This window comes from Camelina sativa, chromosome 7 (assembly GCF_030686135.1).
Source record: "Camelina sativa cultivar CO46 ecotype springtype chromosome 7, ASM3068613v1".
Classification (NCBI taxonomy): Eukaryota; Viridiplantae; Streptophyta; class Magnoliopsida; order Brassicales; family Brassicaceae; genus Camelina; species Camelina sativa.
The window spans coordinates 31,095,653-31,108,669 of NC_141886.1; the positions used below are offsets into that span (position 1 = coordinate 31,095,653).

At 38.8% G+C, this 13,017-nt stretch overlaps 3 protein-coding genes across 4 annotated transcripts; 1 reads left to right on the forward strand and 2 right to left on the reverse strand.

The window, feature by feature from the left end:
- The first annotated feature begins 1,217 nt into the window (after positions 1-1,217).
- Positions 1,218-3,599, forward strand: LOC104703319 (syntaxin-52). 2 transcript variants are annotated; one of them, XM_010419326.3, is made up of 6 exons: positions 1,218-1,547; positions 2,155-2,376; positions 2,499-2,704; positions 2,804-2,904; positions 2,978-3,022; positions 3,213-3,599. In XM_010419326.3, exons 2-6 carry the CDS (start codon positions 2,159-2,161, stop codon positions 3,342-3,344), a joined length of 702 nt encoding a protein of 233 aa, XP_010417628.2. In that variant the 5' UTR covers positions 1,218-1,547; positions 2,155-2,158; the 3' UTR covers positions 3,345-3,599. The 2 variants fall into 2 exon arrangements, with proteins under 2 accessions (XP_010417628.2, XP_087313622.1); XM_087457496.1 differs by having other exon boundaries at positions 1,263-1,547; positions 2,978-3,026.
- Positions 3,600-5,505: 1,906 nt separating this feature from the next.
- On the reverse strand, positions 5,506-8,396 carry LOC104703320 (protein ACTIVITY OF BC1 COMPLEX KINASE 3, chloroplastic). Its single transcript, XM_010419327.3, has 4 exons — positions 7,778-8,396; positions 7,460-7,687; positions 5,887-7,332; positions 5,506-5,803 (listed from the first exon to the last, which is right to left on the reverse strand). The coding sequence occupies exons 1-4, from the start codon at positions 8,114-8,116 to the stop codon at positions 5,675-5,677; spliced, it is 2,142 nt and encodes a 713-aa protein (XP_010417629.2). The 5' UTR covers positions 8,117-8,396; the 3' UTR covers positions 5,506-5,674.
- Positions 8,397-8,458: 62 nt separating this feature from the next.
- LOC104703321 (sodium/hydrogen exchanger 6-like) lies at positions 8,459-12,968 on the reverse strand. Its single transcript, XM_087457494.1, has 22 exons — positions 12,550-12,968; positions 12,392-12,443; positions 12,163-12,222; positions 11,997-12,021; positions 11,796-11,881; positions 11,583-11,694; positions 11,443-11,505; positions 11,316-11,335; positions 11,137-11,231; positions 10,840-10,868; positions 10,720-10,751; positions 10,574-10,621; positions 10,410-10,470; positions 10,230-10,327; positions 10,052-10,127; positions 9,934-9,953; positions 9,695-9,792; positions 9,501-9,610; positions 9,283-9,366; positions 9,080-9,180; positions 8,874-8,974; positions 8,459-8,768 (listed from the first exon to the last, which is right to left on the reverse strand). The coding sequence occupies exons 1-22, from the start codon at positions 12,734-12,736 to the stop codon at positions 8,719-8,721; spliced, it is 1,608 nt and encodes a 535-aa protein (XP_087313620.1). The 5' UTR covers positions 12,737-12,968; the 3' UTR covers positions 8,459-8,718.
- Between the last annotated feature and the right edge of the window lie 49 nt (positions 12,969-13,017).

A 13,017-nucleotide genomic window follows, 5' to 3' on the forward strand; every position in this document is an offset into this window, starting at 1 on the left:
AATCATAATTTTAATACGTATGCAAAGGCATGGGAGATCAAATTGTAAACTATGGATATATATATATATATATATATATATGATTTCCTATAATATAAATCTTGTTATAGATTTATGAAATCATCCATGTTAAATAAAAAAAGTCACTATACCAACAAATTATAGACATAGAGACTTTTGAGTCTTTGACAAAAGGAATAAGAAGAAGAATAGAAGAAGATAATAATGGAAACCGTAGGTAGGAGGAGGAATGGCACGTGCGGTAGAAGAAGCAAAATCCTGAAAGGCCGTGGAGGAGAGCACGTGATGGTCCAACACCAAATCCACAATTCAAGGTCCCCTCGTTTGACTTAACCCTCTCGTACGTCTTGAGATTCCACCCCAAACAATTTAGCCCTTCTCTTGTTCTCTTTATTTTTTTATTTTTTCCACAAAAACGAGTTACATAAATACGGATATGATATATATAAATGGTAACTTTAATTTCCTAAATTCCATGTCAAGATACACGAAACACATAAAAACATTGGATTCTCACGGTAAATCATCTCTTCGTAACAATTTATGGAACTTAAAAGTTTCTGTTGCGCCAATTATTATCTTATTGAGATAGATGTGCCGTTGCCTTCACGAAGACGTCATGCATTAAACCCTTTATTAATGAGCGTTTAATCATATAGATACCAACATGTTCTGAAACTTATATAATGTTATTTTAGAATCCCCATTATGGCCAAGTGTTCGTATAAACTCAAAGCGCTCTCATTATCTTAGTATATGTGTTGTACACACTACACAGTTTCGTTCAGGTGGATTACTGGATCAGCTGGTTATATTATTATTTTTTATTTTATTTTATAACAACTATTAACAAGGAGTGAAATTTAATACTAATTCTCGGATATTATATAACAAAAGAAAAAAAATTAAAATCTAAAGAGATTACTTTTAAATGAAGAAAAAAAGAAACAAAACGTAGAGATCATCAGACCAAGCAAGAATAGGGCGTCGTTTCACATTATATTAAATGGGCCTTAAAGTAAATACCCTTCTATGAAAACGACCCATTTAACGTAGAAAGCCCAACAACGAATAAATATTACTACTATTATAAAGTATTTACACATTATAACCCGTAATTGCTTTCTGTTACGTCATCTCAACCCTAACTTTTATCCAATCAGTATTACATCCAACGGTAAAAATAATCTTGGGATAAAATAGAAAAAACTTGGTTGGCGTTTCTACAGATTTTTTTTTTTATTGATGTTGGGATAAAATAGAAAAATTGAATGATATACAGATTTTTTTTTTTTTTAATTAATAATTTGTTTCCTTAATTAATTAATTAAGTGGGGTGAATAAGAGAGATTCAGCCCCCTAGGAGGAGGGTGAACCAAGAATTGTCCTTAATCATAACTTTCGTTTTGAGACTCCCCCGGCGCCTGTAAAGTCAGCAAGAGCACGACGATCGCGTTTCAGATCGTCAAAAAGTAGAAGGAAGACCCGCGCCCGAGAAATCACCAAGGGTGCAACGAATTTTTAGGGTAAGCTTTTCCGATTCTTCTTCTTCTTCTTCTTCTTTCCATGTAATTTAGGTCAATCTCGTCGGTGCTTTGATTTGGGGGTTTTTTTTTTCCGGGGGCGCAAATCTTCGCTGTTTATGAATTTTTGGATCGTAGATTTTTGGGCTAAGTTGCTGATTTCTTCTTTGCTCATCTAGCTGCGAATTTTGCTCTCTTTTTTTTTGTTTTTCTTGATTCCGCCGTCTCAAATTTTATTCTACCCAACAGTAAAGTTTTTTTTTTTTTTTTTTTTTTTTTTTTTTTTTTTAATTCTTCCTGAAGTTTCGGAGTAAGGTTGAGTTTTTTTTTAAAATAAATTCTTCATTATGTTTGTTTATCATTGTGACTCGCTAAAAAGCTTATAAATTTGTCGTCTCTTTGATGCAAAGCTCATAAAACACGGCTTATGGTTAATTGTGTTGAGATTTTTGTTCATGTAAGAGATATATACTTGGTTCTCTAGAAGCTAGTTTTTTTACCCTTGTATAATCATGTACTTGTGATTCTCTTAGTATTATTATAGCTATGTAGAAGATTAATATTGTTGTTTTTTTAGTTATCTTTTAATTAGTTAGTAACTTGTTTCCAGGTCAATGGCGTCTTCTTCGGATGCATGGATGAGAGATTACAATGAGGCTTTGAAACTCTCTGATGATATTCATGGCATGATGTCTGAAAGGAATGCCTCCGGGTTAACCGGGCCTGATGCTCAACGTCGTGCCTCAGCCATACGAAGAAAGATCACCATTTTGGGGACCCGATTAGACAGTCTACAGTCCCTTCTTGTTAAGGTTCCTGGGAAGCAGAATGTGTAAGCCTTTTTTATAAATATGGTTGTCTGTTAAACTCCCCATATTAGACAACACTAAGTTTCATGTTGGTCTTGACCTATTTTTATTATGGTTAATGTGTATTGCAATTGCTGATTAACAGTTCTGATAAAGAGATGAATCGTCGCAAGGATATGGTTGGGAATTTGAGATCAAAAACAAATCAGGTGGCCTCTGCTTTGAATATGTCAAACTTTGCAAACAGAGACAGCTTGCTTGGTCCAGATATAAAGCCGGATGATGCGATGAAAAGAGTCTCTGGCATGGACAACCAAGGAATTGTTGGATTTCAACGGCAAGTTATGAGAGGTAAGCTGTGGTATGTAACACAATTTTCTAGGTCCATAGTAATGAATTTTGCCTTCTGTATTGATTTCCCTTTTGTTTGTATTTTTTTCCCATGAGTAGAACAAGACGAGGGACTTGAGAAGTTGGAGGAAACAGTCATGAGTACCAAGCACATTGCTCTCGCTGTCAACGAGGAGCTCACTCTGCAGACCAGGCTTATTGTATGTATCCGCTATTGTTCATTTGTTGATTTTGAATTCTTGTTCTAATGAAATCTGCCTTTCTTCCATGCAGGATGACTTAGATTACCATGTAGATGTCACTGACTCTCGCTTACGGGTAAGTATATTCTTTGAACAAATTAGTCTCATTAGTTGCTAGCCTAAGCTGGTCCATTGATAAGCTAAAGACCAGAACCTCGCTGTAGTTGCCTTTTTAATCATAAAAAGCAACAATTTTTCAAGTTTAATGTGATTCACATCTCGTCTTGGATTTGATGTGGCCTGTTTGTGTTTCTTGATGATGGCAGCGTGTGCAAAAGAGCCTTGCCGTGATGAACAAGAGCATGAAAAGTGGTTGCTCATGCATGTCGATGCTTTTATCTGTGCTTGGAATCGTTGGTCTTGCTCTTGTGATTTGGCTGCTGGTTAAGTACCTGTAGTGCCAGCATGGTGCCTGGTGGTAACTTGTGAAAGCTTATCCTGTGCTCTCAGCCTCTCCTCTGCGCTTGCTTAATGGTTGTAATCTATTCCTTGTTTCGATATTTATGCTCCTTTCCTTCCATTGCAAAGTTTAATACCGCAGCGTGTAAGAAACCTCAAAAAGTATAGAATCTATAAGGCCTTCGAAATGTCCACGAATTGTAAACTAAGTTTGCATTTGTCTATATACGGTATGGCTCATACTCGGTTTTCAATTAAGAACTACTAGTGGCTAGGACAGTGCAGAAACAGAATTTTAGCATTGTAGGCGGTGCTTCTGATGGGGGAAGTATTGGTCACATTCACCTCTTTTATGTAATTTCATTCTTTGGATTGGTTAATACTTTTTTTTTTGTCATCTAAACTTTTTCATAGAAGAAGTGTTAAACATATCTCTGGCGGTTAACAACATAACCCCTGGAAGCTTAAACCGGTAGGTAACACATCTCCGGAAACTAGGACTTAAAGAAAAGAAACAAAAGCAAAAACCTAAAGTAAAAGTTTACAAAGGGAATGAGAGAAGGATCAAAGCTCTAAAACTGCCTAACTGAAACTGAGCGAATGCCACTAAGCTTTCTCAAAGAACCTGTAAGCGCGGGAGAGTACCCAGAAGACCGGAAGCACTAAGATAGCACACCGAAGAAGTACCATCATCAAACCGGCAAGAACGAAAGCAGAATTCATACCATAACAGAGAAATAGAAACCACAACCACCACATCAAACCAGAACCCCATGGAGGGCGAACCAAACTAGGAGCAAAGAAAAACCTTGCGAATCGACCTAAGACAAATCAAAGAAGACCATCAGCTCTTACACGCGGACCCTCGTCAAACCCAGCTTCAGCCATCTATCGACCCAAAACTGGTAACCTCCTCGCAAAAGAAGAGCTGAAGGTCTATTCCACTGCTATTGTCTAGAGCTCAGTTCCAAGACTCCAAAAAGCCACAGAGGAGAGCTAGTAGATGATTAGCAACAAAAAAACATCCGAATGACCAACACAAGGAACGAAACCTAGCTCGCAACGCCAACACTAACAAACCAGCAGACCCAAACTAGCGGAAGAGCTACGACCCAATTCAAACCCTTAACGAGAGAAGGTAAATTTGCGGACGCAAACCACAACTCAAAGCAAACTAAAACTCTCGGTTGAAGCCATAACGACACTAAAACCAACACATCCTTGACGAAAAACCCGCTATCCAAAGAAGAGAGACGAGAGAGATACAATACCAGATCGCGAAAACGACTTGGGATAGTCCCCTTCAAACCACCAACCACGAGAGCACCACTCGAATTGAGCCACAACCTAGACTAACCTGTTAAGGATTGGTTAATACTTAATTCTAGGTTTTTTTTTTAAATCAGATCACAAATACAAATATCCCCTCAAATTAAAAAAGTTACTTCACGCGCCCAGTTTATATATTTTAACAAAAACAGCGATTTTCGAAGGTTTAGTCCATGGATTTCGAGGAGGTGGCATCGACGCGCTCATTGTGAGAGTGGGTAAGAAGTTTCTATTTCGCAGCTCGATAACCACGCGCGTCACATTTGGGTTTATTTTATACTGCCCATTGGGCTTGAAGGAGCTTAGTTTTCAAATAATTATAGGCCCATAAATGTTTTTAAAATGCCCAATAGCATAGATAAGCCTTCAATGGCTTGATGTTAATTCTTCGCCATAAATTCATCAATTTTGATTCGTCATCTCCTTCTGTGACTCAAGAGGAGCAATTGGTAACTGACGGTACGATGTATAAGCATTCTTGGTATACCCTGGATTAACAACGTTACTTTGAATTTTTTTTGCCCATTTCATTGGTTTCCTAATGGCGTAAGCATGTTAGATTCTGGTGTCTTCGACTGAAAGTAGGTTCTCTTAGATGAGGATGTTAAGAGAGTCGTGAGCTCAAGAAGTTGCGTTATTTTTGTTTCTTTTGATAAACGATGTTGGTCTCTGCCAAATAAAGAGACAACCTCAGAAGCAGTGTATCAGAAAAGAGAAGAGAAACTTACACAGCCTTCCTCCAACAGTGTAAGGATGAGCACTAGCACTTGAGTTTTTGGATTGTACATTGCTCAACTGTGTAGATTGTATCAAACTGTAAAACCCACACAATTTTGCAATCACATGCCTATTTTGTGCAGGCATTGCTCATCGGTTATACTTTGGTCAAATACAAAGAGAAAGAATGATACTATATTACCGTAACATGAAGCAATTATGTGGTTTGCAAGTGTCTCGCCTTAATATACAATTTACCATTTTACTGAGAAGAAAAGAGGACCTATGGGGTTGGTGCCGGAGTTGGTGTTGTGGCTCGAAGGAGTTGTTGCAGAAACCGAGCTGCAAGACGTTGGCCTACACCGCCTGCAACACGTCCTCCAAGTCTTCGTGCCTCTGGTTGTTGTAACACCTGATTAACAAAATAAGAGTTCCTTTAGCTCACTGATCAATTACGTTATGGATCAGTTCAGCGCACAAGATCAATGAAGTCACCTGTACTATTGGCTGCAAAATAGCAGGATCAAAGCTTTCTGAAGATTGAAGAAGGCCCCAGATTCTAGAGACCTGATCCCGAAGCTCAAGCGTACTTTGAAGTTCCGTGGAGCTCATTGTCAGAGGGCCATTCCCATTTCCATTGAAGACAAGAGATCGCAGAAAATCAGGAAGGGAATTGTATGTATCAACAACAGTGCCCAACGCAATCGCTTCACTGACTCGTACAGCTTCTTTAATTACTAACAGTCGAAGCTCTTCCCCATTTGGATCCAGCAACAGCTTCAAAACTGGTTGCAGAGCATCCTTTGCTGAGAAGTCTCTATCTTTACTTCCCTGTTGTAGAAGGTTCTCGAGTCTATTCCACCTAAATTTTCCATCTTTGAATAAAAGCTCGATAAGGGCATCTCTTAGATACGGGTTTGGATCAGTGAGAAGCCTTTTGGCAAAATATGGGTATGAAGCAGCTAAGACTTTGAAATTAGGATCTGCGTAAAGTGCCAAACCTTCAAGCACAGTAAGCGACCTCAGAATCAGAGCATAGTAGGCCGGGACATTAAATGGATATTGATAGAAGACAGCACCTAGACCATCAACCAAAGTTTTGAAATTGAGCTCGCTCACAGTATAATTAAGTGCATCGTCAAAGAAGTCTCTGAGAGCTGGTATGATGGGAGTAACATCCACATCAGGCGACAAGAACTTCAAAGCATAGTAATCTCGGGCCATGGCTTCATAATCTCGGTTCACTAAATGAACAACATGACCTATGATAGCAAATCTAGCTTCCTCTGGTGTCTCACTCATCATGCCAAAGTCTAGAAAGGCAAGTTTTCCATCAGGTGTTGCCAAGAGATTACCAGGATGAGGGTCAGCGTGGAAAAAACCATACTCTAAGAGTTGCCGTAGGCTACACTGGATTCCTGTATTTACAAGATCCAGAACCTTCAAACCCTGACTCTCAATGGCAAGTTGCTCGTTCAGTTTAGTTCCCTCAACCCATTCCATTGTTAGAACCTTGCGGCCCGTGTAATCCCAGAAAATATCAGGAACAAGAACATCTGCTTTATCAGCATACAGTTTCTTAAACCTTCTGGCGTTTTGCGCCTCTTGGACGTAGTTTAGCTCCTGGTAAACTCTGCAGGCAAACTCGTCGATAAGGGTAAGGACATCGGTAGTGATGAAGTCAACATACTTGTTAATGAGTTTCCCAACTCCTCTAATGAGGTAAAAATCAAGGCCAATAGCTTCTTCGATTCCAGGGCGTTGAACTTTGACAGCAACAACCTGACCTGAATACCTCAGCTGAGCTTTGTAAACCTGGCCAAGACTAGCTGCTGCGATTGGTTCAGGGGATATAGACGAGAAGATGGACTCTAGAGACAAATCCAACTCTCTCTCAATGCAAGCGAAGGCCTCTGCATCAGGGAAGGTTGGCAAAGCATCCTATTTAGGAACTCAAACAAAATAGTATTCAAAGTTAGAGATATACTCTTCCCTATCCCAAACAAATATGCCTTTTTGATACTAAAGATGTAAAGCTGAGTAAATGATGGGGTAAGAAGAGGTGAACCTGAAGCTCTGCAAGTTCTTCAAGATAATCAGGTGGACAGAGGTCTGGTCGGGTGGAGAGACCTTGACCCAATTTAACAAAAGTAGGTCCGAGACGAGTGAAAATGCGGCGGAGCTGGCCTGCTCTCTTCTTCATATTCTTCTCTAAGTTGCCTTGCTTCTGATCAATCCCCAATTTCAAAGCGAAACCACTCAAAGCTCCCAATATCTCCAAACTTCTTCGCAAAGCCTAAAAGTCCGAAATTGAGCTGCAACTCTCAGTGGAACTACAAAGACTTGAAACTCCAAAAAGACTGACGAACGAAACGAAGTAGCTAACCTTGAAAGGCTGAGAGCCATGTTTCCTGGCGATGAGCTCCGGAGAATAAACAGAAGCATCAACAGCACGACCCAGAGCTCGCGCCTCAGCTTGAAGGTCATCCGCGAGATCAGCTCGCCGGTACTGTACAACCGACGCCGTAGTCGCTCTCGACGAGGGAGAAGGACTCGCCGACGCTCCATCCTCTCTAGGCCTAGCTTGAACCAGAGCCGCACGAGCTATTCCCCTCCGATTGACAAAGAAAAACTTGGATTTTGCGCCATTTCTTTTCGAATTGCGTAACGAAAGACCATCACCGAATAGAGTTAAACCCAGCGACTGACCAACCACCAGACTCATCGTGGAACGCTCTCCGCGAAAATCAGATAGATAGAGAGAGAGAATATAGAAGAATAAAGAAGAAAGGATTCAGATTGTGATTGCCCAGCCAGTGATAGCCATGAAAGAAGAAGAAGAAATAACAAAAGAGAGAGAAGAGAGAAGAGAGAAAAGAGAGGAGAGATATTTATTTATGAACGAAAGATGGAGAGATTAGAAGCGTATTTGGTAAACTTATTACTTCCTAGAGAGACTCTCAACTACAAAATATAGTTATATTACACGAAAAAACAAGGTCCACACTTTGGGCATGCCGTGACGTTCTCTATTTAATTCTTCAACCCGGAAACAATAACAAACCAGGAGACAAAGGAGACATTATAGCATTTCCAAATAATTTTTTTTTAACATTCCTGGGATAGACAAGTATAAGCAGCCATGGCCATTAAGTTTTTTTTTGTGTGAATGTAATTAGTTTCAACCTAACAAAACCAACAACACAAGTCCCATATTAGAGAGAACTCTAGAAGATACCCTTCTCACTACTTCCTCCGATACATCCAATTTCTTTTATGTACATATATGCCGGTGAAAAAAACACTTAGATTTCTTCCTCGGGAATTTTAGCCTCGGTTATTTAGATTTCCTCTTCTAGTAAATGGGATTCGTTCTTCTGCAAAACCCATTGATTTATATATTTCATGCTTTTTTTTTGGGGAGTAATAAATAAAGCATATAATAGTGAAGCAAGAGATTAGAGTATATATTATGATATTACCATGGTGTTGCTCTATGTTATCCTCATCATCATAATCTCCGTTGTTACTTGTGAAGAATGGTGTTAGATAGTTCTTATCTAGTTCTGTGAATGATGCCGCGCTGCATACAACAAAACAATAAATGAATCGGATTCTTGTGTTTTCATAGAGAATTGAAAGCCGACAAAATGTTGTTGCGGCGTGAGTAAGTTGATGAGTCATTTACCTCTTATGGAACTCTCTTAGTTTTGTCCTGAATCCGCTTCCTGACGGTGTATCTTCATCATCATAACTAGTCATATAACGACTGTTCACCACCTCAAAACCCTGACAAGAGACCGAGATTAGCGTTCTAATAGGAGGGATCATCTTTTAGGACATGAATTCTACGTAAATGGCTTAAATAATATTTACGTTCAGCTGACTTACATCACCTAAGGATGTATCATGGCTATCACCTACGACCTCTAGGGCTTCAAGCATTGTACCAGTGGATCCTCCAATCAGCAACACCTGCAATCAGTTCCAGTAGCCATCAAGGATCACATGGTAAGCAAAATACTTTGGCTCAGTTATCAGCAACAGAAACCTTTGATCGGGATGCTCAGTTTAAATCAAATTGTAGTTCCTAAAGAAGGATGGATTACCGTCAGAACAACAATGGCTGTAGTTGCAGTAAATATAGTTTGACCATGTCCTTCTGGGAGATCGTGAACAGATTGCAGAGCAAGAGCAAAAGCCATAGCACCTCGAAGTCCTATGCAATCCACATGTCTTTGTTATTTATTACTATTAAATTGTAAACAATAACTACTTCAGGGGAAAAAGAGCAGTATCTTACCACTGTACCAAAGTGCTTTCTGATGCGTCATTGGTATTTTCCTATGAGCAGGCCGTGCCAGATTGACCAAATATCCACAACCAAACACATTAGCTGCCCTGAGTAAGACATATATTACAAAGAGTAACACTATCAGACACCAAAAACAGCAGCAAAAAAAAAAAAAAAAAAACTATTCGGAAATGAATATATGTACTTATAGTCTTATACAGATCATCAAAGTGAAACAAAAAGCATACCTTGCAATTACGATAAATAACTGAAGTTCATCACCAAAGATAAAAATAAAGTTAAGGACCAACATATAGAAAGGAAATAATTGAATTCCGATTCAGTAAAACTTGAGTAAGAGGATACAATAGAGAAAAAGATGAATCCCACGTGTGACCAACTATGCTTTTCCATGGCAATATCAAAACCCATGTAGATGAACCTGCAGATTTTATCATTTCAAATTGTAAGATCACGTCACTGACGAACATTACTAAAAACCAAACTATTAATATGCATGGGAGAATAAGAATCAAATACATACACAAAAGTCTCTGCCAGTGAAGATATCAGATGAAAAAACGCAGACACAAATCGCTGAGAATTTGCAGACAAGTTTGAGTAGGTATAATGTTTCATGACCTAGAAGGCACAGGCAGTTTCCGTTATACTACTTTACTTTTGGCGAAAACACATAAGTTCATGTAATTGAATGACAACTCACAATCCCAGTAAATAGAATCGATACGATGCCAGATAGACTGAGACCTTCAGCAAGCATGTATCTAGCACAAAGAAAACAAAGTTAACAAACTGCACAATTTCTAATTCTATGAGAGTGGAATATAGGAGACACATAGCTAATATAGAAGAGAAGACTTTTATTACGAGAAATATGGAAAAAGCACGAAGAGGCAGCACTCCAAGTTCTGCAGACTGAAAGAAGGAGCGAGCGAATCAGAATAAAATATTTCATCGCTGACCAATAGAACCCAAAATAAATAAATCTTCAAACACAGACTACGGTCACTCACTTGTCAACATCCAGCCCTGCATACTTGAATAGGTGCTTTGCATTAAGGCTAACAAAACATCTATGTGTATGTAATGAAGTGAAATGTTTCAAAAAGAATCTAGAACCACAAAAAGGATATGAGAGCAGAGGTGAATCCAACTCCAACGCCTGCAGAAGCACACATTTGGCTTTTTAATAACCCGAAGGACAAATATAAGAATATATAGTGACATAAGAAAATCTTGAGAAGCTTGAAATGTCAAATTCAGTATGATATTTTTATGTTATATTTCTTCCTTTAAACTTGCTCATAACGTCGAATTTTATTAGCAGCGGTCTCAACCTCATACGCTACCATGCCATTTCAAGTTGAGAGAGCCGAACCATGCATGAATATAGGGACAGAGAAAAAGTAAGGCAGGTGATTAAAGCAAACCTGCAGACATTGAACCGACAAACGTTTCGAGAAACCTGACTATCACCATAAAGAAATTCTGTCCAGAGGAATGACTTCTCACCAAGGACATTGTCCTGCGTCCCAGTTTATAACCTTGTTAAAATACCTAACCATCTAATTATAGTGTTTCAAACCTTATTTTGAATTAGCTTATAAACCTGTACAGAGATATCGCCATCTGCAAAAAGCAACATAAGAAAGAAAAAGGCCCGATCAGTAAAGTGCCATTTTTGATCCTAGTATATACATACAGAAAGTAGAAATCACTTCTCAAAAACTACTTACAGCATCATTTAAAACTGATTCTCCAAACACCAGGGCATACAAATTTACATCTGAACCAAGTTCCTGACAAAAAATACAGTAGTAAGAAGCGGTCGAAAACTAGTACCATTCAGAAAATTGTAAATAAGCAGTGAAAATACCTGAAATATAGACAATACAGTGACAGGATCAGTGGCCGAGATAAGAGAGCCAAACATGAGACACTCGACCAATGGAAGTCTGTACATGAGAAACATCACACCGCCAAGGTACCTTCAAAGAGAAAAAGAAATATATGAATAATGGAAAGAGTGCCTTTTTCTGTCAAGAAAAATGTTACAAACATAAGCCCTGCACAAGAACGAGATACTTACACTAGCAATCCAGTAACCATGGAAGCTACAAAAGTTCCAAGCACTGAAAAAGTGACAATGGCTCCAAAGTTTGAAAAGAAAGGTTTCTGCATAAAAAACCCAGCAACAACGTAAGCATCATCAAGAATACGAAAGCAAGGATGCAATATCTGATGGTTAAACAAGAAAATCAATAAAGACAGGAGAGGTCTCTGCACTTACAGGTTGCAGACTGAAGCCTGACTGAGTGCAAACAAGTACGTCAAGAAAAAACAAAATATTTTATTGCCAAATTGACTCATTGAGAAGATTATGTAACACAGAGACGTAAGTGTAAACTAAACTAAAGGCAAGAACATTAGCAAATACAAAACTCGATAAAGGATATAATATGATGGGAGGCAGCAGAAACAGAAAGAAGAATTCATCGTGGAAATTGAACCATGTCCTGGAGAAAAACGCAAAATCGATTAGCATTCAAGAATAATAAATACTTATGTGAGTAATTTACACTCCTAGGTCAGTGGAGAAAGGACAATAAAAATAGCAATATGTATATAAATAATAATTGAGAAAATACTATAAAAAAAAAAAAATTAATTAGTTGAACGACGAACCTAATGCTAGTCTCCGTGTTCGAGATGTTCGCTAAACCACCAACGATCAGCCCTAAAATTCCACAAGTAAATCAAAACAAAAACAATCGATTGAACACGGGAAGGGCGATCGCAATACAAAGGAGTAAGAAGAAGAAGACGAGAGAGAGAAAACAAACCGATTAGAAGAGAAGCAGAAGCTTCAGGTAGATAATAGAACTTATGACGGCGAAGGACATGACCGAGTACAAAAGAGAGGACAAGCATCATGATCTGAAGCAAAATCCCGACTCCGGCGGCTTGCTGCTGCTTTTCTTGCCCTTGCGGGTCGTGAATCGCCGGCGAAATCTGCAGCTCCGACGACATTACGCCTCGACGGAATTTAACAAACAAAAAAAAAACCCTAGGGTTTCTATCAGTGTCACTTCGTCTTGTTTGCTCTTCGTCTTTGTACACAGAGAGATTCACGAAAACGGAATTAATGAAACTTGTGAGATGGACTTGTTCTTCTTCCTTTGTGCAGGACGCAATTTATAGGAATCTGCGTCCCCACTGCTGCTCTGACTTCTCAGGTGGCCTTCCGTTTTGGGCTTTCACTAGTATCAAAAACTTTTAATATATTTTTTTATTTGGCCCAACTACTCTGT

What these genes read in the sequence shown, in the direction of transcription:
- LOC104703321 (XM_087457494.1), bottom strand. Translation starts at nt 12,736, where the DNA reads ATGTCGTCGGAGCTGCAGATTTCGCCGGCGATTCACGACCCGCAAGGG. An exon ending in CAGGCTTCAGTCTGCAACCT is followed by an intron (nt 11,882 to 11,996) that starts GTAAGTGCAGAG and finishes TTTTTTATGCAG; the next exon opens with AAACCTTTCTTTTCAAACTT. An exon ending in CTGTATTGTCTATATTTCAG is followed by an intron (nt 11,506 to 11,582) that starts GTATTTTCACTG and finishes ATTTTTTGTCAG; the next exon opens with GAACTTGGTTCAGATGTAAA.
- LOC104703319 (XM_010419326.3), top strand. Translation starts at nt 2,159, where the DNA reads ATGGCGTCTTCTTCGGATGCATGGATGAGAGATTACAATGAGGCTTTG. An exon ending in TCAACGGCAAGTTATGAGAG is followed by an intron (nt 2,705 to 2,803) that starts GTAAGCTGTGGT and finishes TCCCATGAGTAG; the next exon opens with AACAAGACGAGGGACTTGAG. An exon ending in TCACTGACTCTCGCTTACGG is followed by an intron (nt 3,023 to 3,212) that starts GTAAGTATATTC and finishes TGATGATGGCAG; the next exon opens with CGTGTGCAAAAGAGCCTTGC.
- LOC104703320 (XM_010419327.3), bottom strand. Translation starts at nt 8,116, where the DNA reads ATGAGTCTGGTGGTTGGTCAGTCGCTGGGTTTAACTCTATTCGGTGAT. An exon ending in AAGAACTTGCAGAGCTTCAG is followed by an intron (nt 7,333 to 7,459) that starts GTTCACCTCTTC and finishes GTTCCTAAATAG; the next exon opens with GATGCTTTGCCAACCTTCCC. An exon ending in TTTTGCAGCCAATAGTACAG is followed by an intron (nt 5,804 to 5,886) that starts GTGACTTCATTG and finishes TTTGTTAATCAG; the next exon opens with GTGTTACAACAACCAGAGGC.